General features: G+C 31.8%; 1 protein-coding gene across 2 annotated transcripts; it reads right to left on the bottom strand.

Moving 5' to 3' along the window:
• Positions 290-26,224, bottom strand: LOC109837828 (SUMO-conjugating enzyme SCE1-like). Of its 2 annotated transcripts, none has more exons than XM_020406197.1 (5): positions 25,968-26,224; positions 25,814-25,882; positions 1,269-1,421; positions 1,061-1,174; positions 290-600 (listed from the first exon to the last, which is right to left on the bottom strand). In XM_020406197.1, the coding sequence occupies exons 1-5, from the start codon at positions 26,031-26,033 to the stop codon at positions 538-540; spliced, it is 465 nt and encodes a 154-aa protein (XP_020261786.1). In that variant the 5' UTR covers positions 26,034-26,224; the 3' UTR covers positions 290-537. The 2 variants fall into 2 exon arrangements, with proteins under 2 accessions (XP_020261786.1, XP_020261785.1); XM_020406196.1 differs by having other exon boundaries at positions 25,814-25,897; positions 25,968-26,218.

Genomic DNA, 26,534 nt, shown 5'->3' with positions numbered 1-26,534 from the left:
TAAGCAAGCTCGCCAAGAAAAATCTTTCCCATTGAAAAAAAAAAAAAAAAAACTGTTTAATGCCCATATGTGGTGGGCTATTTGCTATATGTGATAACTCTTTGTCAACTATGTGAAAAGAGAGAAATAAATAAATTGACACCATCAGCTATTAATATATTTCGGATACCATACAAACGATCGAGCTAACTATAATATCTCTAGTATTGAAGCCCAATACCCTTCGATAAGCAAGCTCGCCAAGAAAAAAAAATGCCAACCATAGACTCTTTTGCCAGAAAAAAAATAATGAAAGTAAATAAGGACCAAGACATTTCATTATCAAAGAAATTCACAAAACATTAGACTCCCATCTTATAAACAAGTGTTTGTTAACCAGGAAGCCAGTTTTTGATTGAACAGTTGCAACGATGTTTCTGTCATGTATCAGATGTATTGCACTCACAATTGAGAAGAGACACATGCACACGCAAACGAGATGTTTTTAGTGTTTGAAGAAAGTTGCAGCTTAGTCAGATAAAGACATGCAATAAACAATTAAATAAGAGGTGGGTACTGCTTGGACTGTTGCCTGACTCTTCTCTTGTATTCTGTTGGTTCCTGGAAATAGCTCAGAACAAAGAAACTGATCAGTAACAACAATTAAAAGAGTTAATTACAGTCTGCAATTTACAGATAGATCACCTCTACTGTCGTTATTTTGAACCTACAACCCCTGTAGTCCCATTGTTGCAGACAGACCCTCTGGGTTAAATTATTTTTGACTCTTTTACCATTGGTGAGATTTTGACAGTGGCCTGTAAGTGAAATTAGTGAATCTTAAGGGTAGGAGGCTCGATTTTTTTTTTCTAACCCAGGGGTCTATCTGCACCAAAAATGAGACTACATGGGATGTAAGTTCAAAGCAGCAATACTTCCAGGTTCAATTAACCTCTAAAACACGAGTGATAGGGAGAAAAAAAACCTAGGTGTCTAAGAGCTTTCACAAGGTCTTTGAAAAAGAAAATTACAAAAACAGTGGAGTCCAAGGAAGTGAGAGGGCAGATTTAAACGTCCACACCTGTATAAAGAGGTGGTAACCATCAGTCTGGGCAGGATCAGCAGGATTTGGCTGATCCAGCAAATCTTGTATCCCGACAAGAATCTGCTTGACAGTGATGGCCGGCCTCCATCCCTGTGAATAGTAGAATTAAATAATAGAATTCTGATTGTAGTAATGACTGTGTATAAATAGTAAGTAACAGCTAAACAATATCATTCCTTCTTACACTGTCCTCGTTCAGAATCGACAAGCATACAGTTCCAGAAGGGTAGACGTTTGGGTGGAAGAAACCTTGGGGGAACTTGCACTTTGGTGGTTTGCTGGGGTAGTCCTCACTGAAGTGAAGTGTAAGTGGGAAGTAACCACCTTCCCAGTCGGTCTGTATCATGAAATATAAGACATCCATTTCATATTATTATATTAGCGTCAACTGGAATAAACTTATAATTTGCAAAGACATGATAGAAGTGAACAAGAAATGCAAGTTTCTTGTATTTTGAAGCGAGTATTTACAGCTAAAGAGTTCATTGATAGGAAAACGAAAAACATTAATTCTGAAGGCATAACTATAATAATAACTGCTTAAGAGGACAAAGATGAGTCCCCAGCATATACTTGTATTGAGGCTTTAAATAAATTAGTGGACGTTTCTAGTTTCTGAGGATATGACATTCATTGAGCTGAATAAGAAAAAGAAATGTGTTAAAAGGCTTGAGACTATTTGCAGCCACTGCAAGGAAAATTCTACATCACATGCCCTGACAAATGAAATTTTGTTAACCAACATTGAGAGCAACATCTGGATTTTGGTATAGAAATCTCTGGTTATCAAGTTTTCAATTAAGCTCCAACTTCCACGAATAAATCCCAAGTTTAACGAATCCCTGAATAAGTTCTCATCTGTAAAGCATTTAAGAGAAAACTCTAATAAATAAAAGTTTAACATATAAGAGCTATCCAAATTTGAAATATCCAGACCAGTGTAGTAATTTGCGCATGTAACATAATAGCATGTCAGAAGCTACATCCATATCTCTCCCCAATTCACTTCCTAAAAGCTCTTAATAGTTATCATTTCAACCACTCATGTTAACTAAATACAAATCTAGTTGAGTTACGTTTCGGACAGGCGCTTGTATTTCACAAAGGTTTGATTGAGAAAAACACTCATAGAGGTATGAATTGAGGTTCGTAGGATAGGACAATGATATCTAATTGTTACCCTCTAACAAATATACAAGAATGGTTCAATCACCACACAGGCCATCATTGTGAACTTTCAGAAGACCCAACAAATGCCAGTGAATGCACCAATCATTGGCCTAACAAAGTTCAGAACAACAGCAAACAAGTAAGCAGCATTGAACCAATGAGCTGTCCGGCTGTCTGCCTAATAAATTAGACAGAGATGAAGAGAGCAGCTAAATTCCACAGATCATATTTTCTCCCATTAGAAATAATTTGCATAAACAGATTCCAATGTTACCAGGAACAGAGAAGCAGTTATTACAGTCATATATACAAACTAAGGGTTCACAGTAAACTCTTTCTACTATTTTTCTTCGCATTCCCCAACCTACACAATCTTCTCCTGCTGAGGGTTCACAGTAAATTCTTTCTACTAATTTTCTGCGCATCATAAATAGGAGTTTGACTCAGTATTCTATAGTATTATATGCTCAATATCTCTTTTCAATTATGCTCCTCTATAATAAGTAAGAGTTTTACCAGCTCTAGCCTTATAATTCAACTAGTTCGTAAGAGTTTTACCAGCTCTAGCCTTATAATTCAACTAGTTCGTCATATGATCTGAAAGAGCAACAGGTCATTGCCAAAAAAATACGCCTTTTTAAGGATTGTGTCATGATTCATAATGTTATATGTTCAAAAAAGTTCTGGCAATATGGAATTGACATGACGAGGTGAACTTATGTCAACTTAAGTGGACAAGAGGCCTTTGTCTACCAAACTTTCTATGGGTAATCTAGTGCTAGCTATATAGATAATTATACGTATATATATATAGTATATATATATAGTATATATATTATATATATAGTATATATATATATATTATAGTATATATATTATATATATATAATATTATATTCCCTCTAATATATATATATATATATTACTATATAGTAATATGTTCTTCATATCTTGCATGGACCCCTAGGTATGCTTTTTTTTTTGTTTGGTGGATGGTCCACTTAAATTGACATAAGAATTTCTCTTGACATGACATATATAACAGAAACTGTAGAATGGAGTCGATGTGGTTTAACAAAAAATAGCTACTCTTTTTCAAAATTCTTCTCCACTTCTTCATGACAGCTCTTTCTGCCTCTCGGACACAAATTCGCAAATGCATTGAAAGTAATAACATTATGCCTATTGTGAAGATAACAGAGTAAATCCCTGTGGAGAGCTTTCTCCCTTGGAGCTGTACTCCATAGATAAATTTATCATGAATGGATAAGCTTTTTTCTGTGTTGGCTTTATAATAATGGTCTTAAAAAACACTGAGCTTTCTCGAGCAGACGAACTGTCTAATTAGAATATTGTTGTTATCCTCATATTCTAATAAGTATCACAATTTATAACTGCTTAAACATCAGTCAATCTGGGTGAAAAAGCAACAATCAAAATCACATAATAGATGTATTAGTTGATACTTGATACCTATGTTTCCCGGGTACTTCCATTCACAACCTGTACCCATACCCAACATGTACCCGTACTCATACCCAAATTCTTGGACACTTCTTGAGTATATGCATATGTTTATTCAGATGTATACTCAATTACATAATACATGTTTTAATTTAAAACACTCCTCGTGTGCTTCCTGGACGTATATTCTAAACTTCATATCTACTTCTTACATATTGATCTCATGTAATTTGACCTTACGTAAATTATCAATTTTAATACATATAAAATAAGCATAACGTACATGTGTATTGCGGTGTCCCCGTACCCCGTCTTTTACAAATTTGCCGTGTCCCATACCCCTACCCATGTAACTTAGCTTGATATTGATAGTCTGATACAAAGGAAATCACACACTCCTACAACTCTACAAATTCACATATTCAAAACTTATACATCGTTATGAACAATTGTTTTGTTTATTAACAAGCTAATTTGATGCAACCAAGGTTCTTATGAGAGTAAGGTTATTAAGTGAAAGAAAATTCACCCGGGCTAACAGAGCCAAAAAGTTTAACCTATCTACAGCGATGAAACTATACTAGTAGACTAGTAAGTTCAAAACAATGATACTATAGTTGTTTATGTGAAATTAATCCTTTAAATTAAAATATGTAATATATAACTGAGTGCACATCCAAGTAAATGTATGCATATATTCAAGGAGTATCCAAGGAGTATCGGTGTATGGTACGCATAGGGGTAAGGTTTCATGATAGAGGAGCAAGCAACATAGCTCCTAATAACTTCCTCGAAGTCATAGCAAGTCATACTTCCACTACCATGTATCATGTAGTCATCAAAGTCAAATTTTAAGGTAGTTCCAAATGGCATGAATCCCAAATTTATTTAGGGAATACAACCTTTCATACTATCTGGTCCTTTATTTTTCTATCTTGGGTACTCTATTTTTCTATCTTGCTTGCACCTTCCCAGTGACAGACCTGCAAATCTCTCTCATCAAAGAATATTGGACCTCATCATTGTCCCAATTATATTCTAGGTTTTTTTAAGATAGTAGTCCCTTAAATCCTCAATAATTGCATATTAGTCTCTCAAATCTTAAAATTTACCTTTTAGCCCCTCAAATCTTCAATAATTGCATATTAGTCCCTCAAATCTTGGAATTGAATATTAGTCAGTCAAATCCTAGTCTTGCAAAATGGTCACTCTATTAATATTTCAGTTAAAAAAACTTCATCATGATTGGGTTAACTCTAAAACTCAAAATTTGCAATCACCAAACTACCCCTCTCCTATGTTTCAACCTTTGCAATGCTCAATTTTGGGTTAGGTTTTTTTGCTGACCAATAGAGAAGAAGAACTCAGATGAGTTGGATTTATTTTAAGCGGGTATTGGGTTTAAACTATCAAGAAATGGGTAGGGAACATTATAGAATGGGTAGGGAACATTATAGAGGGGTAAAATGGGCATTTTGCCTCCGACTGTTAGATTTGACGGAATAATCCCCCAAATCTAACGTGACTTAACTTGAAGGACCATTTTGCAAGACCCTATAAGATTTGAGAGACTAATATGCGATTTTAAAGATTTGAGGGATGCAATTATTGAAGATTTAAGGGATTAATATGCAATTTTCAAAATTTAAGGGACTAATAAATGTGTATTTAACCAGTTCATTTAATTTAAAAGCATTTGAAGAACTATTCAGAGCTACAGCCATTTGGAGAAATATGCAATTTTCAGTGATCAGAGTTTACAGTATTTTAATAATATTTAGTTTGCAGTTGGCAATTTTTAGAGCTATCGGCTTCCAAATGCTATAAATGGATTGGGATTAAAAGTAAAAAATTAGAAGAAGAAAATCAAATATTAAAATTAAAAGAAATAATAGAAAGAGAAAAAAATGGAAGAGTTTAAAAGAAAAATTCAGGAATATGTAAAAGAAAAGAGTGAGTTAGTAAAAGATAGAGAAATTTGGGATTTCATTAAAAGTTTGAATTATGAGCCCTAAAAAGAATGTTAGAATATAGAAAATAGTTAATGAAAAAAGTTAATCAACTGCCAGCAGAAATAATTAGTATCATTGAAGAAAAGAGTGACAAACTAACTTTATCCTCTTTTAGAAGGGCATAACAATATTGTTATGATGCAAGTTCGATAACTAATTTAACATTTAATTATAGAGAATGTGAACATCAGGAAAATCCTATAAAAGAAGAATTATCTAATAGAGGGGTTGCATATCATATAGAAAGAGAAACAATTTAAAACATCACAATTGATAGATTATTTTCTCATGATATGTATTTTCTAAGAGTAATAAGAGATGTAATTCAGAGAATGAATCTACTAGTCAAAGGCGTTGAAATAGAAATCGCTTCACTTTATCCAGTTGTAATGGAAGGTGAAATTTGCCCTTCATTTCAAGTATGGTTTTCATAGAAACCAACAACCAAAGAACCTAAAGAGCTCTCACTTTTCAAGAAGAAAATTTTGATTGTAAAGAGTCAATTTTCCAATTTGATTGGATATTTAGTATTAAAAAAGAAAGCTATAAGAAAAGGAAAATATTGGACCGATGGACTAAGAATTGTATTCTTAAATGATTTAAAAACAAAATTTGAACATAATGATGACACGCCTTTAAAAGAAGACTTATTTTTAAAAGTCCAACACAAAGTCTTAAAAGAAGCTTCGAAATTCAGATATGGAGATCCAAATATATAGGATATTTTAAGAAATGATTTAAGCGATTTAATAACAAACGTAAACATGTAATTAGAAAATCTTGATCTGAGAGTATATGACCACGAAGACACCTCTATTGGTGATGAAAAAAAGCAGCAAACATCTCTAGTAAAACCATCATTGTAAATATTAATAAAAAGCCATTGACTGACAACTTCGACAACCAATTTCCGTCTTCTGTAAAGCTTTGCTATCAATTTGTTTTTGTTTTTTATTTTTCCTTATCATGTAAAGAATCTTTAGCATTATGTCAAGTCATTCTAAAAGTTATATAAATTATTGTACTTTTGATTCTTTTCCTTTTAAGGTGTAAAATATATGCGATTATTATGTATCTAAAACACTTCTATAAATAAAAATGAATGAATTAATGAAGAAAGTCGTTCTTTGGATAATCTCTACTCTCTCTTTGAACTCTTTGAATCTCTCAACACTCTTGAATAATTTTAAAATTTATGATAATTTATATTCTATGCGCATATTGACCCAAACTAGTATCAGAGCAGTTCGATCTCACACATTCTTAAGGCATAAATCTATTTTCTTCTATCTTTAGTGGAACTCTCACCAGCCTCTCTAGCTATGATAATGTCTAATTTTATGTGAAATTAATCAAGACCCATTTTAAGTTCCTGCTTATAATTCATCTCTTTCTATTAAACCTTGAGAGAGAGATTTGAATGGTCCTTAGAGAGAATAGTTATCTGAGAGTTGGCCTAGATATAGGTGGTCCTGACTTCCGCCATATTACTGTTAGAATGATAGGTGTTTTCTGGCTATGAATAGGACATAAGAACTAGCAAGTAATTCTAATTCACTGCAAGTCTAAGAATTAACACCACAGTCAAGTCACAAATAGAAAAAGAAGAAGAAGAATTATGTTCTTCATTAACTAGTAACATAAAGTTATGATAAATCAAAAACAGAAGAGTAAGAGGGAAAAACGGAAACAAGAAATAATGACTATAATGATTTTGAATATTGTGTTTATAAAGTAAAACCAAATAAGCATTTACAGCATATTGATACTAGTAAAGTTAAAATACCACAGAGCATATAGCGAAGATGATGAACTATATGATGGATAATAACCAGAATAATTATTCTAAGTTATAATCTCTACATGATAATCTAGATGGTAAAAATTAAGCTATAAAAGAAACCCAAATGACATTAAATAGTAAAATAGAAAATATACATATGAATACTTAATAAAAATAAATGAAAAACTATAAAGTATAAAAGAACTTAAAGAGAATTAAAAGAATTGAATAAGAAAATAGAACAAATTAGAAGTTTACCAGTAATTAGAAGAAAATCAAGAGGTAGAGATTCACCAGCTTTATATTGGTCAAATACTTTAAAAGAAGAATTTTTAACATTACAAGACATAAATGAAAAATTAAAATGAAAAGCTTTACTAAAAAAACTCAAGAGATTATGTACATAAATGTTCCAGTAGAAAATGAAGATGAAAAGAAAATTTTTGATAAATAAAAAAGCAAATAGAAGAATTAAAATACAAACATGTAGTGACAAAAGATGAAGAGTATATAAAAGAAATTTAACCATAAAGATGGAAAATAAGGAATTTGAAATTTTTGAATTCATGATAGACAAATTTCTGATAATTTAAAAAATCCAGATACGAAATCAATAGAGAGTTTTGTACATGCAATTAAAACAACAAATAAAGAAGAAATATTTAATAAAATAAGAACAAACTGAATATATAAAGTGAAAACAATAAAATTAATGAAAGAATATGAAGTAATATGAAGAGCCTTATATCCAAAAAAAACTCTCTACATAAAATTAAAGAGGATCTAAGTATAACAGAATATAATTATAATGAAATTATGTCAAGATATGTTAAAGAAGATATAGCAGATGATCATACTTTAGAAGAAAATTTTGAAAAAGCTTTATTACAAGTAATAGATCAGTTATACAATATAATTATAAAAGAAACTTCTCAATCAAAGTTGGAAGAAACTTCACAATCTAGAGAAGAAATATAATTTATAATTTAGACAAACATATAACAGATTCTCAACAAACAATAAAAACTAACACTAAATTAGAAGTAGAAGCAGAGGCGGATGATGAATTTTATAATAAAATAAATAGAAAAAAGTATATAAACATTAGGACTTCAAAAATAAAAATAAAAAAATGTATTCTAAATTATTCAAGAGAGTGTTGAGAGATTCAAAGAAAGCAAAGAGAGAGAATAGAAATTATCCAAAGAACCACATTCTTCATTCATTCATTCACTTCTATTTAAAGAAGTGTTTTAGATACATAATACCTACATACACTTTACACCTCCAAAGAAAAAGGAATCAAAATCACAATAATTTACATATAGCTTTTACAATGACTGGACATAAAATTAAAGATTCTTTACATGATAAGAAAAACAAAAAGATGATTTGACAATTAATCTTTATAGATGACCAAAATTAGCTATTGAAGCTGACGATCAATGACTTTTATCAATATTTATATCATGCTTTTACTGGAGATATTTGCGGATTATTCATCACCAAAGGAGGCACCTTCGTAGTCATATACTCTTGGACCAAGACTTTCTAATTCCATATTTACATTTATTATTAAATCGCTTAAATCATTCATGAAAATATCTAGCAAATTTGGATCTCCATATCGGAATTTCGAAGCTTCTTTTAAAACTTTTTGACGGACTTTTAAAAATAAATCTTCCTTTAAAAACCTATCATCATTATGATCACAATTTATTTTAAGAATACATATCTTATTCCATCAGTCCAATATTCTCTTCTTATAGCTTCCTTTTCTAATACTAAATATCCAATCATACTGAAAATTTTTGACTTTCTTCCCGATCAAATTCTTCTTCTTTGAAAAGTAGGCACTCTTTAGGTTTTTCAATTATTAGTTTCTGTAAAATCCATACTTGAAATGAAGGGAAATTTTCACCTTCTTTCTGAATTGGATAAATTGAAGTTATTTCTATTTCAAAGAATTTAATTAATGGATTCATTCTATTAATTATCTCTTACTACTCCTAGAAAATACCTGTACTAAGAAAATGATCCTCTATCAATTATGACCAATCTAGATGTTCCTCTTTCTATGTGATATGCAACTCTTATATCAGTGAATTTCATTTTTATAGGGTTTTCCTAAAGTTCACATTTTCTAAAATAAATGTTAAATATGGTATTGAACTTGCATCATAACATTGTCCTGCACTTCTAAATGAGGATAAAGCTAATTTATCACTCTTTCTCAATAATACTAATTATTTTTGCTGGCAGTCGATTAACTTTTCTATTAACCATTTTCCATATTCTAACCTTCTTTTTGGGGTTCATAGTTCAAACTTTTTGATGAAATACCAGAATTATCTATTCTTTACTAACTCTTTCTATTAACTTCCTAAAATTTTCTTTTAAACTCTTTCATTTCTTTCTCTTTCTATTATTTCTTTTTAATTTTAATTTTTTATTTTCTGTAAAATCCCGTAACTTTTGAAAATACTAGGGTAAATAGTAATAAATGAGTTATATTATGATAAATATCATTTATGGATGAATGAGTACGTTAGTAATTGATTTAAGATCAATTAAGTATATATATGAGAGTATACAAGTGTTAAACATGCACACACGCAAAACTTGTTGGCTAGAAAATGCCTCGGGTAAGTCGACTTATGCTTGCCTATAAGTCAACCGATAGGAGATCATCAGTCGACTGATGGCTTGCCATCAGTCGACTGACGAGTGCACCGACTGAGAGTTGGTTTCGGATCTGTTTTGTGCAATTCGGCCCGTTTACATATGTAAGTGTATAAATACAATGTTTCCCCTGTTTTCCTTTATCTTTCACGTGAATAAATAGCCATCATCTCCCCTCAAAACCCTAGAACCTATTTTTAGTGAATTTTGAGAGCTTTGAGAAGCACGAACCAAGAGGAGGGTGAGATTCGCGGCGTTTAGACGAAGGAGGATCAGGTTTCTTAAACTTTTGGGAAGTTCAGCACGTTTTGAGGCGAGTTTCATCTCCTCCAAACTCATCCCCTGATTTCTTTGGTTTTACTTCAGTATTTGATTGATTTTAAAACATATTTTAAGTATAAAGATCACATCTTTAAACATACATGATGTAAAAGTTTAATTTTTTCAATTTAAAAAGTTGTGGGACAGATTCTTGAATTTAATTTTTGATTTTAAGTGAGGTAAACATGAGACTTTACTAATTGGATTTTGATTTCATGTTGAGTTTACAAGTATTATCAAGTTAGGGTTTTAGATTTATTCCCAAATTTGTATTCGTGTTTTCATGCAGTAGAAATAACCCTAAATATGTTGATTTAAAGTTTTATATATGAGTTTTATTGAGAAATATCGATTTTTGATGAATTTATGCGAATATCTAACTTTATTTTAAAAACTAGGTTTTCAACTATGATCGGTCGACCGATCATGATTGATAAGTCGACCGATGTTGACATACAGACCTTTGACTTGGTTTTCAACTATGATCGATCGACCGATGAATATCTAACTTTATTTAAAAACTAGGTTTTCAACTATGATCAGTCAACCGATCATGATTGATCAGTCGACCGATCATGATTGATCAGTCGACCGATGTTGACATACAAGCCTTTGACTTGCCTCTGATCGGTCGACAGAGCATAAGCCATCAGTCGACGATAAGGCCACTTGTGCACGTCATAAACAAACCATCAGTCAACCGATGGCATATGATCGATCGACTGCTCTGGGTTATTTTGTGCGTATTAGTTTTATTTCACGTGTTTTGTTCACACACACGAAGTACAAATCGCACATCAATATACGTGCGTCGTATACGAGGGTACGCGTATTGGAGTTTGAGCACGCACACGCGTTTGGAGGTACGTAATTCTATATTTTGATTTATGATGATAGAGAACGACGCATTTTGCATCTCATCATATTGTGGATGCTTGAGTATGTTAGTTGGTATTCTGCAATGAGACAGTGAAAGACTACACTCAAAGTGAGTTAGTTGTATGCTACAATGAGATCGTGATAGACTACACTCTATGATACATCATTCCGAATTAGGCTAATATGCCTACATTCCGCAGAACGATTAAGTAAGGTGGTGACGCCACAGGATATGGTGAACGCCTTACAAAAGCATCATTGTTTCTATTAGAAGATTGCATAGATTGTATTCATGCTCCCATGATAGTTAACTAAGAGTAGGGTATAAGACTGAGGTTGTCATACACGGCATATTTTATGTGAGTTTCCTTGACCGGGACATTATATTTGACACTGCGCTATCTACCCAAGGGTAGTGTGAGAATTTGATATGACTTGTATTAGTTGAGGTTTAGATTTGCATTTCTTTTATTCGTTGTTTTATTCATAGGATTTGGAGTTAGCATTTAGCGATTCACAATTTGAGATACAAGGTATATACATGAGGGTTTTCTTATTTGGATTATTTCGCTCGACGTACCCATTCTTATGTTGTGGATTTCTAAATATCAACTTCTATTTAGTTCAGAATAGATGATTTTATATCTATATGTACTAACTTATATTTTTAAATATACTCCTAACCCCTTCTCCCTTAGGACGGTGGAAATGTTCTCGCTAGCACTTTGACGCTCATTGTTTCCCCTCTTTTTAAGCAACGAGCCAGACGTCCGAAAAGTCGCAGGTTAATGGTGATGCAGTTTAGCTTCCATCATTATTCATATTAGTAGTTTATTTAGAGCCTCACAGTAGTTTATTGTTTATTCTCAAACATTTAGAGTTGTATTTCATTTGGTACATGTTAGTAGTTTATTTAGAGCTTCACAGTAGTTTATTGTTTATTCTCAAACATTTAGAGTTGTATTTCATTTTATAAAGGCTGAATGCCTTATTATTATTTCATTTGACTCTATGCATAGGGATATTTCACATTCATATCAGTTTAACAGTTGTACTTCATTATACTCAGTTGGAACATGGTTATATTATTATTGGATTCTCTCATTTCCTTATTCGTGTTCATTACAGTATTACTTTGTTTAATCTGCTTTGTACCTACACTTGTTTATTATTGATTTCACTAAAAAGATATTACTGTGATGGTGAAACGTGTTGTTACACTGTGTGGGTGCATAGCAGGTTTGACATCTTTAGATTCACCTTAGACTGCAGCCTTGTGTGAAACTAGGGACATCACATTTTCTTCTTCTAATTCTTTTACTTTTAATCTCAATCCATTTATAGCATTTCGAAGCTGATAGCTCTGAAAATTACCAATAATAATCTAAATGATATTGAAATACTATAAACTCTGACCACTGATTCCTGAACTTCTTCAAATGGCTGTAGCTCTGAAGAGTTTCTCAATTGCTTTTACGTTAAATGAACTGGTTAAATCCATATTTATTTGGGCTTCTTGCAAACTGAGCTTGCGAACCAGGCTTTGCTTATAAAATGAACTGCTACCCATATAACTATTTTGACTTATAATCCGAGAATAGCTTCTAACTAGTGGATGCTAGTATGATGGACTTCCCATAAATCTTCCATTATCATTGACTGCTTCTGATCTTATAAAGTTTTACCTTATAATTTCTCTTTTACAAAAATGAAATTATCATCCGGTCGTCTCCCTTTATCATTCATCATATTATCTGTATATCAGGAATCTTATAAGGAGTTTCAATAACCAATCCTTTTCGAACATGTATTTTTTCGCTATAATTAATTACATGTAATTCCACTTAAGTATCATTTATACCATAAGATCTTTCTAATATATTTATTTTTCGAGTTAAAAAGCGACATATGTGCTTTTACTAAAAATTGCCAATTTTTGGGAAACTTAAATCTTATTCCTGTTTTTACTTTTGTGTATCTATTATACGGAATTATAGTTTGTTCTTTTACTAAGATAGGATATTTATTTTTCTCTTCTACTTTTATTAATTTTAGACTAGTATCACTCATGTAACCTATCGATTTTTCCATGTTGGTCTTGATAAATGATATGAAATAACATTCTTATATCCTGGTCTAAACTTTGTTTCGTGATTATAAATTTCTAAATCTAATTACCATCTATTTCGTTTAGCATTTTCATTGTATTCTAATTTTTTATTTTTTAGAACTTCATAAAGACCTTTATTATCAACATTAATTGTGAAATTTCTAGATAATAGATAATATTTAAAGGTTTCTAAAGTCCTTTTTAGTGCTATGAACTCTTTTTCGAGTATTATATAATTTATTTTAGCTTTTCTAAATTTTCCTAAAGCATATCCACATATATAATTTTTATTTTCAATAGTAAATGTTCCTTCCTAAAAAAAAATTGAAACATCTGCAAATACATGTAGATCATTTCTAGTTTTAGTATTGCTATTTTAGGAATATGTATTGCTAGTTGTTTTATTTTATTTATCGCGTCTTTTTCTAGTTCATTTAGTTCAATTTTTATTTTGTCAGTATCCCACCTAAATACTGGTTTATCATGCCCCTTTTTGTATAGTTTTGTTATTTTATTTACCTTTTTTATTAAAGGATCAATTAGTTTTGACAAGTTTTTAAAATAATTTCTTCCATAATTTAGTATTCCTATAAATGCTTGTAAATTCTTCAAAGTCTTTATTTCTGAAAAAATTTAATTTTCTTTATTATATGATCTTGTATCTCTAATTTACCTCCTACTATTTTTCTTTCTAAAAATTTTACCCCTTGTTTTGCAATAAATATTTCTCTTTTTCCTCAAATAATTCCTCGTTGTAAAAATATTTTTCTTACTCCAACAAATTGTTTTTTTTAATGATCTATTATTGTTTTAGACATTACTAAGATGCTATCTATATAGACTAATACAAATGGTAAATCTCCAAAAATTGAATTCATCCATTTTTAAAATATTTGAGGGGCATTCTTTAAACCGAAAGGCATAACATTCCACATAGAATAGTCATCTGGTGTACTAAAAGCAGCTAATTATTTTGACAACTTGTCTTTTATTTTTATTTGCCAGATCCTAATTTCATATCAAAATTACTAAAATATTTATTATCTTGTATTTTATATACTTAAAGATTCTATAAATGGTATAAAAAATCCATGAAACTTTGTAATAGAATTTAATTTTATAATTAATTACTATTCTTGCTTTTCCTCTAACTTCTTTGTGATACTACAAAACTATTAGACATATACTCTGATTTTGCAAAGCTAACTAGTCTTGGATTTTCCTACTCTAGTGCTTGTTTTCTATATTCTAATTCATCCAGTTCATTATATACTAAGGGTTTTATTCTAAATGGTCTTGCATTATTTCTTAATTTTACAGTCATATATCTTGGACTTTTATTAAATTCTTTTAATCTGAATATAATTATTCCATTGAATTTATATATCTTGTACTCCATTGATAATTATTTTCTTTTATAATTCTTACTTTTAAAGAAAGTTCTTTATATATTTGTAATCTCATGTCTAATAAATAAATACTATTTTTTTACTTTTGTTGTTGTTATATCTCTTATTTCTATGATATCTTTCCAAACAGCTATAGGTTCATACTCATTTAATGTATCCATACGAATAATAACATCTGCTATGACTTTTCTACTACATGTACTGGACTTACATTTAACTTTTTATATTTTTTTTGAATTTATGTCAAATATTTCCACAATCATGTCTTCTATTACCTTATTACAAGTATCTGATGTTACTCGTACAAGTTTTTGTTTTTATCTCTTTATAATATCCTTTTTAGCATACATGATGGGATTGATTGGACTAATGTGGGGGCTCCGATCTGAAACTCTTAAGGCTCTCAAATGTGTTGCCTTCGACGCCCATCTAGATTCGATTAGAAAGCATGAGTTTCTCGATTTTGTAAATTTTCGTGTGTACTTAAAATCTGAACGGGATTTGAAAGGAACATGTAGATTTCTAAGTTGTCGATAACTTTTCAAAGCCGTGTCGTAAGACCTTGGCAGCGAGAGATCATAACTCATTGGGGGTCAATTGGAGGAGATTTGGGGACATCAATACTCAATCAGATCACGAAAGCTCATCGGGGCTCATCGAAGCTCGGGCATGATCGGATCTAGTCAACGAAGAGACAGTGAGGATTGCAAGGTTGCAATGAAGGTGATGAACAGTGCCTTTGTCACTGTTCACGCAAAAGGACGACAACAAAATCACTGTTCATCAGGAGCAAGTGCACTTTACTGTTCATCTTCGTTTGTGAACAATACGTTTTAGGATTCCCTAGGTGCTTTTACTTGACGAGGAATTTTCTTAAATTAAAGTAGAGGATTTGTTTGAAGGTTAGGAATAATGGAGAGGATTTCATTTGTTTGAAGGTTAGGAATAAAGGAGAGGATATCAGACAAGTAGGGGTGCTAAACCGTATCCGTATCCGAGAAAATATCCATAACCGTATCCGTTAGGATACGAATATGGTTACTCAAATCTATAACCGATAAGATATGGTTACGGATATGATTTTGTAGTGAAGTATCTGTATCCGTATCCGAAATATCCGAATACATATTAGTAATACTCTTACGATAGTTTCGATTCTGAGATTATGGATTTGTGGTTAATTTTGATGATCAAGATGTCTAATCTTAACTTTTTAATTATAATGGACATATTAACAAACTCTTTTGTATCACATGAACTATGTTTTTCTCAATACTATCTAGTTTTCTCATATCTGTTTTGTATCTGCATGCATATCCGCTTATATATCCGCATGTATATCCGTAACCGTATCCGATTTTAGCGGATATGGTTATAAATTTTTCTTACCGAGGTATATCCATATCCGTATCTGTATCCAAGATGGGTAAGCGGATATGGATATGAAATACGGATACGGATATGATAAGCATCATATCCGAGCCGTATCCGGACCGAATGCACCCCTACAGACAAGTATTAGGCTTCACACCCACGAGCTTCAAACTCGACGAGGCAATTCACATACCAATAACAAGCAATTCACATGATTATAGCGATTTCTCGAATTCAATTTTTTTTAGCAATGTCTATTTCTCATAGAGGATTACATCTTTTATTTATAAATAGAGAAAGCAACTAAGCATTTAAGCAAGCAAATAAAAATCCTAATTACATTAAAACCTAACAAAACTAATGCAATCAAATTAAATTCTAACTAAACAAGAAATAGATCTCAAAATCAAATCCTAAAAGAAACCCTAACTAAAATAAAAGAATACATGTCAAATATCACTAAAATAAAAATTATTCTAATAGATCTTAAAATATTTTGATGGGTGGTCCACGATCGTTCTACATCATGCATGAATAATGTTGTTTTGGGCTCCTATATCTGTTAAAGCATACAACTTATAAGGTATATAATTATCTAAATTTACTAGAACTTCTATTTTAGTATGTATGTTCAAATAACTTGGTAAGTCTCTCAATTTTATTGTTGAGTTAGATATTGAATACTTTATTATTTAACTTTAGAGTTTTATTATTAAAAGTAAGCTAAATAGCATTTAAATACCTTATAGTTTCACATCGGCAAAATGGCCAGATTGGTATATTTTTTCGAGGCTTGGTGATATGTTGGTATATTTTCTTTTAGTTTTGTCAGATTGGTATATTTTTTCAACTCCGGCGTCATATAGGTCTAAAATTTGGCCGTAGTTACTGTTCCAACCAAATTTAGTTATTGTTCCGACCAAAATTTAGTTACTGTTCCGGCCAAAAATCTCATTAGCCCTGGTCGGAACAGTAACTTCAGCCAAATTTAAGGCCTATATGACGTCAGAATTGAAAAAATATACCAATCTGACAAAACTAAAAGAAAATATACCAACATGTCACCAAGCCTCGAAAAAATATGCCAATCTGACCAATTTGCCGTTTCACATCTTTAGCATTTATATACCCTCAGTTGTATTTCGTATTATTTATACCCTTAGTTGGTCAAAATTTGCAAGTTAATACTCTATATTTTACAAACGTAAAAAATTTCATCCGAAAGTTTTCATATAATATTCATATGTTAATTTTAGAGCTTTTTAACCATTTACATTGATTAAATTACTATTAGACCTACCCAATTTCTAATTTAAATGTGTCATAATTGTATTTTAAAAATAGAATTTAGAAAGATGTAACAATACATTCAACAAACTTATCAGAGAGAGTTATAAGATTAGCATATAAATATTATATGGGAATTTTTAAATAAAAACTTTTACGTTTACAAAATATAGGGTATTAAAGTGCCAATTTTGACCAACTCAGAGTATATAAATGCTACAAAATATAACTGGGGGTATATAAGTGTTAAGAGAGTGAAACTATAAGGTATTTAAATGTCATTTAGCCTTAAAAGTATAAGGTTCAAATTGCTTTAGAAATGCTAGTCCAATAAGTAAATCTATTGTATCTCTTATTTGTCTTTTTCTATATATATTTTGTTTGTATTTGAAATACTAAACCATTTACTATCAAGTTGTTTAAACCATAAATATTGATAATCTGAAGACTGCCCTGTTTTTCCTGTTATTGTTATAAGTGTCCATAGTAATTAGTTTTCCTAATTAAATATTCTTCAATAGATTCATTTATATTTAAAAGATTTGTACTCGCTCCTATATCTACTATACCATAAACTCTTATAAATTTTTGTTGTGTGACTTGTATAACTACCCATGTATAAAATACCTTACTAGTATTATAAAAATAAGTTCTATTAAACTTAAAGGATAAATTTTCTAGATATTCTTCTACTTGTTCTTTCATTATCCTCTTCTTCTGAAAAAGTACACCTTGTTACTGAATTTGCCTTATTAATATAATGTAATAGTAAATTATTCTCACTTATTATTAAATCTTCTGATATAGTATCCTTTTCTTTTATTAGATTCTTCTCATATTCTCTAGGTACTTTAAAACTAGGTCTTCTATAAGTACTTGATTCTGATGTATTTAATTCTCTAAAACTTTTACTTTTGTACGGGGCTACTATAATTTCATTCCCTTCTATTTTCATTTATTTAATTCTCTAAAACTTTTACTTTTGTACGGGGCTACTATAATTTCATTCCCTTCTATTTTCATTGCTTAAGTTAATTATTTTTCCTTATGTTCTTCTTTTTATATTTTTATATTTGGATTTCATGCATTTAGACTTATCTTTCTAGTCTTGGTAATGTTAAGATATTCTAGGAATTGACTTGTAATTTATTAAAACTAGGTTTGGATCTCTCCTAAACAGTAATTCCTCGTCCCTTTTATATCAAACTTGTAATGTTTTAGAAACCATCATAATATGCCTCCATTGAATTGCTAATGCATCTTTATCACGTAAGAATTTATTTCCTTTATTTTAATAAATAGCACTAAAGACTGTAATATGTTTTTTCTTGTAGAGTAATATTGTACTCCAGTTGTACTCTAAAAGCCAAAAATCCTGGATTTCCTCTAACCATAGCTATTGCTAAATGAAAAGAACTTGAAACTATTAATCTGATAAAATTGCTATTATAGGCACATTATTTTCTGGTCTAAAGTTTCATTTAATAAATATCTTCATTGCCCCAAAATGTAATAATTTTTATCTTTATGCTTTCTTCAGAGACGTGTTATATGTTGCTCTGAAAATAGAGATATTAAACCTTCAACTTCTTTATATCCTAATGCCTTTTTATGTCCTTCTGTTATTTCAAATATATATCTACTGTTAGGCAATATTCTCTTAGCTATTGTTTGTATTCGTTTAATTTTATATAAGTCTTCAAGCTTAATGAATCTCAATAAAGGCATAGCAAAATTCAGAAAATAATGTTTAGGTGCATATCAATATTTTCTTTCACCTTGCTCATATCTTTCATGTACATATATGGCTATTTCTTTTTCTTTTAAGAAAATTTTTATTTAATGATTTTTTATATGATTTATATGCTTTCTTCTTATAGGAACCGCCACACTTGCTATGCTCAGGGAATTCATGTTGTGGGATCAGTTTTTTGCACATTTCTTTCATTCCTTTACTCATTTGTTTAATATTATATTATCATTACAATTTACAACTTACAATCATATAATTTATGTAATATAAATCAATATGCTATATTATTATAAGATATTAGATTATTATATTATTATTATACTAGAATATAATACATTAAAATATAACATAATCTAATAATAAATATATATTATATTAATTACTAGTATTAAACAATTCCGCAACTACCACCAACACCTTAATATTATATCATAATAAATATATCATACTAATTATTAGTATTTTATAATTAATTATATCAAGTGGTTAATATATTATATTAATTATAACATATTAAACATTATATTACTAAACCTAAAACACCCCCCAAAACTCAAAACATAAAACCAAAAACACTTAGTTGGTGTTTTGAAAAAAGTGCTTTGTTTTTATTTTTTGCTCGTAAGTATTTTGTTTTTCCCATGAAAAACACAATGGTTTCCAAAGATGTGTTTTTGTATTAGCAAAAACACCATGAAAACAAAGAAAAAAACCATAGTTGCCATGCTTCCAAAGATTTCAATTAAAGTTGGAGATCCATATCATCTAAGACAAACCTTATAAATCCTCACAACATTCGGAGTCTGATGTTAGTGTCATAATTTATGATCCTTAAGCGCCATAAGAAAGGGCTATGAGCTATAGTTGCTAGTTATCTCAACCAGCAAACTATTACACAGAACTATTATATGATGGGAAATCATTGTTTACAAACGAGGGCTAAACAATGAAGCATTGTTTACTTGATCAAAGTGCAAATTATGAGGCATAACTCTGATCACATACATTACATAAGCCATAAGGTAAATGTGATATAAAAAGTAAATGTAATCATTAAAAGCAACCTTTGCAACACTCGGACAGTACATACAAAGCAATCTATTTTCATAGGAGTGATCAAAGATTATTATTTCTTTAATGACACAAAGATGATAAGACAAATCAGTTCGAACGAGTTAATGCCACTAATATGATAAGACTAAGGAAACTCGTTAACTCCATATAGCTTTTGCAAGACCCATTCTACAATATATATATGAAGAAATCTATTTTAATATGTTATTAACGATTCATATAGTTTTGGTAGAGAAGACAGTTTCTAGTAGGGGTGACAAACAGGTCCAGTCAGGTTAGTTTTGACCTGACCCATATAAGCTTGACCTATACCCGACCCGTTTAATAGCAATCATAAATCCAAACTGATTTAATAAACAAGTTACCGGACCTGACCAAGTAACCTGAATGACCCTTGAACCTGACCAAGTAACCTGAATGACCCTTGAACCCTTATAGTGCTGTCAAAGAGATGCAAAAAAAATGAAAAACTTCAGAAACTCTATATTCTTTTCATAAGGTTATATGAAAGTGAGACTTCCTCCAGTACCAAAATTTGCAAAAAAGCAAGTGCTCAGAGCGGCTAGGACTTTTTTGCTCAAAGAAAAGGGATCAGAGTTCCTCAGATTACCTTACGATAATGTGAGAAAGAAAGGAGTTAGAGTTACTCAGATTACCCATCTACAACCATACCCATCTACAGCTGACACACTTAAAACTAAATGAGTAATGAAATGTGTTAAATATGTCAGCTTGGGTCGACCCAGATCAACCTGATAAATAAATGGGTAGCTCGGGTTGATTCGTATATTATCCAAACCCATATATCTCGACTCATACCAGTTAATAACAGTTAGGATTGGGTCACATTCAATGTTTTAAAATATCGGATATCGGGGAAATATTGGATGACCAAAATTCATATCGGATTGCGGATATTGGGGAAATATCGGGGATATGTGGTAAATATCGGAATGCCATAACTGATGTTTGCATATATAGTATAATGCACTAAAATGTAATCTCCATGTATGTAATGAAATCTAAGCATATAAAATGTGAATGATATATGTTTACGATCACTAATCAACCTTGTAAAAAAACAAAAGTACAAATCAACTTTGCAACATTTGGTCTGATTTTTTAGGGTAAAATGTCATTTGATATAATGAGGAAATCATGATATCTTGCCCAAAAATTGTCAAACACAGTATAGTGTTTTGTGACAAGCCATATAAAAAGATATATTGGTCCACATATCATCTGATATAACGGCCATATCGGGGGATATATCATCCAAAATAGCCAAAAAACAGTAAAGGATATTTAGAGACCATATCGATTGCGGCAAGCCCTGTAAAAGGATATATTGGGGGGTATATCGGGACATGTCGGGGATATTTAAAACAATGGTCGCGTTGATGGGTTGGGTCAAAAATTACCCCTAGTTTCGAGTAGTTAATCACACTAATGCTCAGTACTAAATCCCTGAAAGAGAATCTGCTAAACAGGCTAGGACAAACTTGACAATGGTCCATCTAGTAGGAGATAAGCAAGAAAGCTACTGTTTTTTTTTTTTTAAATTCTTTTTTGAAGGGGAATGTTGAAGAATGACGAATATGCATATGCGCAACTTTTAAAAGACATGTACTTTATTTAAGAGTAAATTACAGAACCACCCCTAGCTTCACACTTCCATTTGACCAACAAAAAACCAACAATAACAATAGATAAAAGTTATGTTACATAAAACCCACAAGAAAAACCATGGTTAGATTTCAATAAGTAACACACTCTATTCTTAGTCTTTCAAACTTTATTAACTAGATAGAATAATTGCAGGAGATGATAATCATACAAACAATATAAAAGAAATAAGTTTCTAATCTATATCTTCTTTTGATCCAAAAATTAAGAAAAAAAATTAACCATTATCCTGAAAGTTGTTATAGGAAATCGAGAAAATCTAGAGTTTCCATAATAAAATGGTGATTATAAGTGCCAAAAAGAGGTAAGGAATTCCCAATTAATTTATTTTATCAAAATAAAACTCTCGTAAATGCAACAATTATCCTGAAAGTTGTTCCAGAAAATGAAGAGACACAAGTTACTAGTTATTACTTTTTTTCCAAATGCATTTATTTGTTATTCTTGAAAAATCAAGCAAATTGAACAATAACAAAAGGGTGAATCTTTGCAAAATTTGTTTTGCATGTTAATAAGACCATATAATATCTTGCTAGGATCATGTTAAAATGATGGTACAATAGAAAATAAGGCAGAGAGAAAAGAATGATAGTAGACATTACAGTGCAATGAAAGAGGAGAGGATGAGAGGAGAGGAGAGGAGGCAAATGTGAGTAGGCAAGAGTCAGAAGTACCATCTGGGAGTGGACTCACCATAATTGGGCATTGGAATCGAGAATCGTCAGACAAGAGAGATGGACATACATATAGATACATATGTATAAACATACATACATATAGTGTGTGCACATGTGCAAACCAATGTCCTAAGGAGGCATACGATACGTACATGATATCTCTGTAGGATTAATGACAGAAGTTTTGGGGAAATCCACATACCATATGAGGTTATGAAAATTTAGTGTTTTCTATATTTACACTCATCTCTGATATACAGTTAGCATTATATCTAAGATACTTAACAATACTGTTCACCCAACATGGATAGCATAGTCTAGAGCAAAAATTTTCATGACACATTAGAGCTAAACACACGTGAACGTACACACCTACTTCATCTGTCATTTACTTTTCCCATAAGTTAATCCCATTGAAAGCAGAAAGTATCACCCTTTACAATCTCCATATATAACTAACATTATCACATTTGGAGTAAAGGAACCAAAATGTTCATTTTACATCAAAGGATCTTATATGATGTGATTTTGCTTATTCTTCTCAGAAGACTTCAGCATGTAATCAAGTTCATTAAAATCAGAAAGCGGATTGAAGCAATGAGGCAACGCTTAGATTTTCCAGGCTTAAGCAATTCACAGCAAAACAAATGCCAAGGGAAAAAAGTCCAAATCCTAATAAAATTATAAATATTGATAAAAATAAATTAAAAAAAAAAGAAAACGATAGCTTCATAGAGGTGGAACTTGTTGGAGGCAGTCACAGTTTTCAGGATCCAGGGTTTTTATGGGTTCACGTGAAGATGGTTTTGCTAGAAGCAGACTTGTTGAGGATTTAGCAAAGAGAGAGCTTCGACTGAATTTTGGATGAGCTTCAACAGAGAAGGAGGTGGACAAGGCGGAGAAAAAAAGAGCAGACTTCATTCAAAAAGAGGACTTGTTAAGGTGAACGAGAAGGATGGAGAAGGTGAACGAGGATGGAGGCAGAGAATTTGGGGCGTAGAATTTTTTGGCTTCGGAACACAAGGAGAGAATCAGGAAGCAGAGGAGAAAGGGGGTTTAACTTTTAAAACATGTCGAATTTAAGTCGGGTATGAAAGGGCTGCCTAGAAACCTGTTGTTAGTTTTTTAAAAGCAAAGGTAAGTGTTTTTAGTGTGCTTTTTAGCAACAAGTGAGCTTAATATCAATGAAAGTGGTGAAAACGAAACAGCCTGGGGCAGATTCCGCTTTAATCCGGTTATAGCGCACTTTTCACCAATTTTTTTCATCATTGCATGTAATGTCACCTCTGAGTGACCTAGGCATAAAACAGACTTTGGTGCCTAAAAGGCACTGGAAAAGGTCAGTCCCAAAACAAGTGAAAGCAACAATCAGGTTGACAATACAAAAAATTTAAAAAAGAAATTTGAAACAGCAGGGGAAAAAGTTCGAAAAGAAGCAGTAGTTGCTCCATTATGCAGTGATGATTGTACGCCATGCAGTGATGATTGTACGCCACACATGAAACCTCAAGTAAGGTTGTTGAATCACATATAAGTCTAGCGTAAGGCAAAAGCATCGTTGAATAATTTCCCAACCAATTGGATAATATTTCATGAGGACCATTAAAGAGCCGCATCATACATGAAATTAGTACAGAAGTCACATCAAAGAGTCCAGAGTTGAAACGAGTGATGCATGTAACAAGATTTGCCGCCCATTTAAACTTAGTTTCCATCCTCTGTTGATCTTATTTTACCAATTATTTCATTTATTTAGGGTTATTCATATTCTCATATTAAAGCAAGACCAGAATAATTATTCATATTCTCATATTAAAGCAAGACCAGAATAAAGATTACAAAAAATCTCCACCCATAGACACTATAGAAAAATATGAACTTTTGTTCTCTTAGGCGTGTTGAATAGATGAAGCCAAAGATTCGCATCCTGCACATTTCTTTAAATGAGATGGAGAAAATACTAGAGGTATTCCAGTGTGAAAAAATGGGAGAGAATTTCTAGCTAACATCTGAGGATTACTAGAGAAATGAGACCTACAGGGAGAAAGGGAAGAGATAAGCATACTTCTTCCTTTTCTCAATTTATACTAAAACTCATGAAATATGTTAAACATATAAAAAACATAAAGATGAAATTAAATTATCATCTGAGCGGTGATCATTAGACCAGGTTTTCTAAGACATCCAGATAAGAAAGGTTATCCGTTAAAGAAATTTGCAAGTACCAATAGCGTACGTGAGTAAAAATGAACTTGGAAAATATCTTTTGTCTGGAAAACCAAGGAGGTTGTAACTACATCCAATAGGGAGTTCTATATATGTGGATCCATTAAATTATGAAGATGCCAGCGCATGATAGCATTACAATGAATAACAGAAAGTAATAAGTCCCTTACTCTATATGATGAGGCACTAGTAATTTCTAATTACAAAACATTCAACAGTGTGAGAAAAGGACATTCATGTAAGTTGCCACAAAAACTGCTGCAGAGAAAACTCAGAAGACAAACAAGGCCGCATGAGGGTCAAATAGATTAAATACAGCATGCGCTTTAGAAAGTAATACTTTACAACAAATCATAAGCATATTCAGTGTAAACATGAAGAATCAAGGATAAACCATAAGCATCCATGGTAAATCATAAGAATACGTACTTAGTAGAAAGACCATGAAAAATAAGCATAAGTATTCATGGTAGATCTTCAATTTTCTATGCCCCTCCCTAGCTTTCAGTTTCCTCTCTCTAACTTGTAGATAGTATACTCAAAATTATTACCATCTTGATAACTCAAACCTTACCCCCCACTTGATGAATTAGAACCTACGCACGTGTCCATCAGACGAAGTGACTACGCTCCAAGTTCAACAATCGAGAATAGTAAACATGCAGAATTCTAGGGCCAGGGTTCAAGATGAATAAACACTAGGCCTAAGAATCCATGTCTCAATCTCAAAAGGCAAACTAATTCAATTAAAACGGAATGCTGGACTAAAATTGAAAAAATCGACACGGAGAAAAACACAAGCAGATCAAGGATAAACCATACCCCTTGCTTCCCAGGGATCGTGCAGTGCCAGACCATGAGATTCACCGAGCCATCCGGTAGGGTCTCGGGCTTCGCCACAAAACCCTAGAAACGATAAAAAAAATTTAATGATAAAAAAATAGAGAAAAAAGAAGAAGAGGGAGAGAGTACGAACATGAGGATGATTCTTTCGCCATGACTTCCTCTCCTCCGTCAATCTTCCACGCGCTATGCCTGACATTATCGCCGCTCCTCCTCCTCTCTCTTGCGGTCGGCAATCAAATCTCGGCCCCAAAACTATAAATAGGATTTGCGAGTTGACCCCTTTCCCTTTTGAAGAAAAAGTAGCTCTATCTGTTTATTCCGAAGGGGAGGGAGGCGTAGCCGAGAAGCTGGACAGACCCTCGTCGGGGTTACATGTTAGAGTCAGACCCGGCCCAAATGGTTTTTTGGAATTTAACAAACAACTTTGGGCTGGTGCCCTTACCGCCAGACTAAACTCATCCGCTGCCAGCAACTGTATTGTCGGTGCTTAATATATATGGGACTTATTTACGTTTAGGCCCAAAATTGAAGATTTTGATATTCAGCAAGTTGGGCTGGGTAGGGCCGTCCCTGTCATGCGTGCAATCTAATGTAATGATTAATTCCGCAGCTTTTATCATGTTGTAATGCAAAGATTTTATATTGGGATAATTCTAAATAAACCACGCTATCTAAATTACTTCTATCGTACTATATA

The sequence above is a fragment of the Asparagus officinalis genome, chromosome 4 (assembly GCF_001876935.1).
Source record: "Asparagus officinalis chromosome 4, Aspof.V1, whole genome shotgun sequence".
NCBI lineage: Eukaryota > Viridiplantae > Streptophyta > Magnoliopsida > Asparagales > Asparagaceae > Asparagus > Asparagus officinalis.
This window is presented reverse-complemented; position numbering and strand designations above follow the sequence as displayed.

Bases quoted from the DNA above. Each gene is read 5' to 3' on its own strand.
- LOC109837828 (XM_020406196.1), bottom strand. From the start codon at position 26,033: ATGTCAGGCATAGCGCGTGGAAGATTGACGGAGGAGAGGAAGTCATGG. The intron at 25,898-25,967 runs GTTCGTACTCTC...TATCGTTTCTAG, and splicing joins GGCGAAAGAATCATCCTCAT to GGTTTTGTGGCGAAGCCCGA. The intron at 1,175-1,268 runs GTAAGAAGGAAT...TACTATTCACAG, and splicing joins CGATTCTGAACGAGGACAGT to GGATGGAGGCCGGCCATCAC.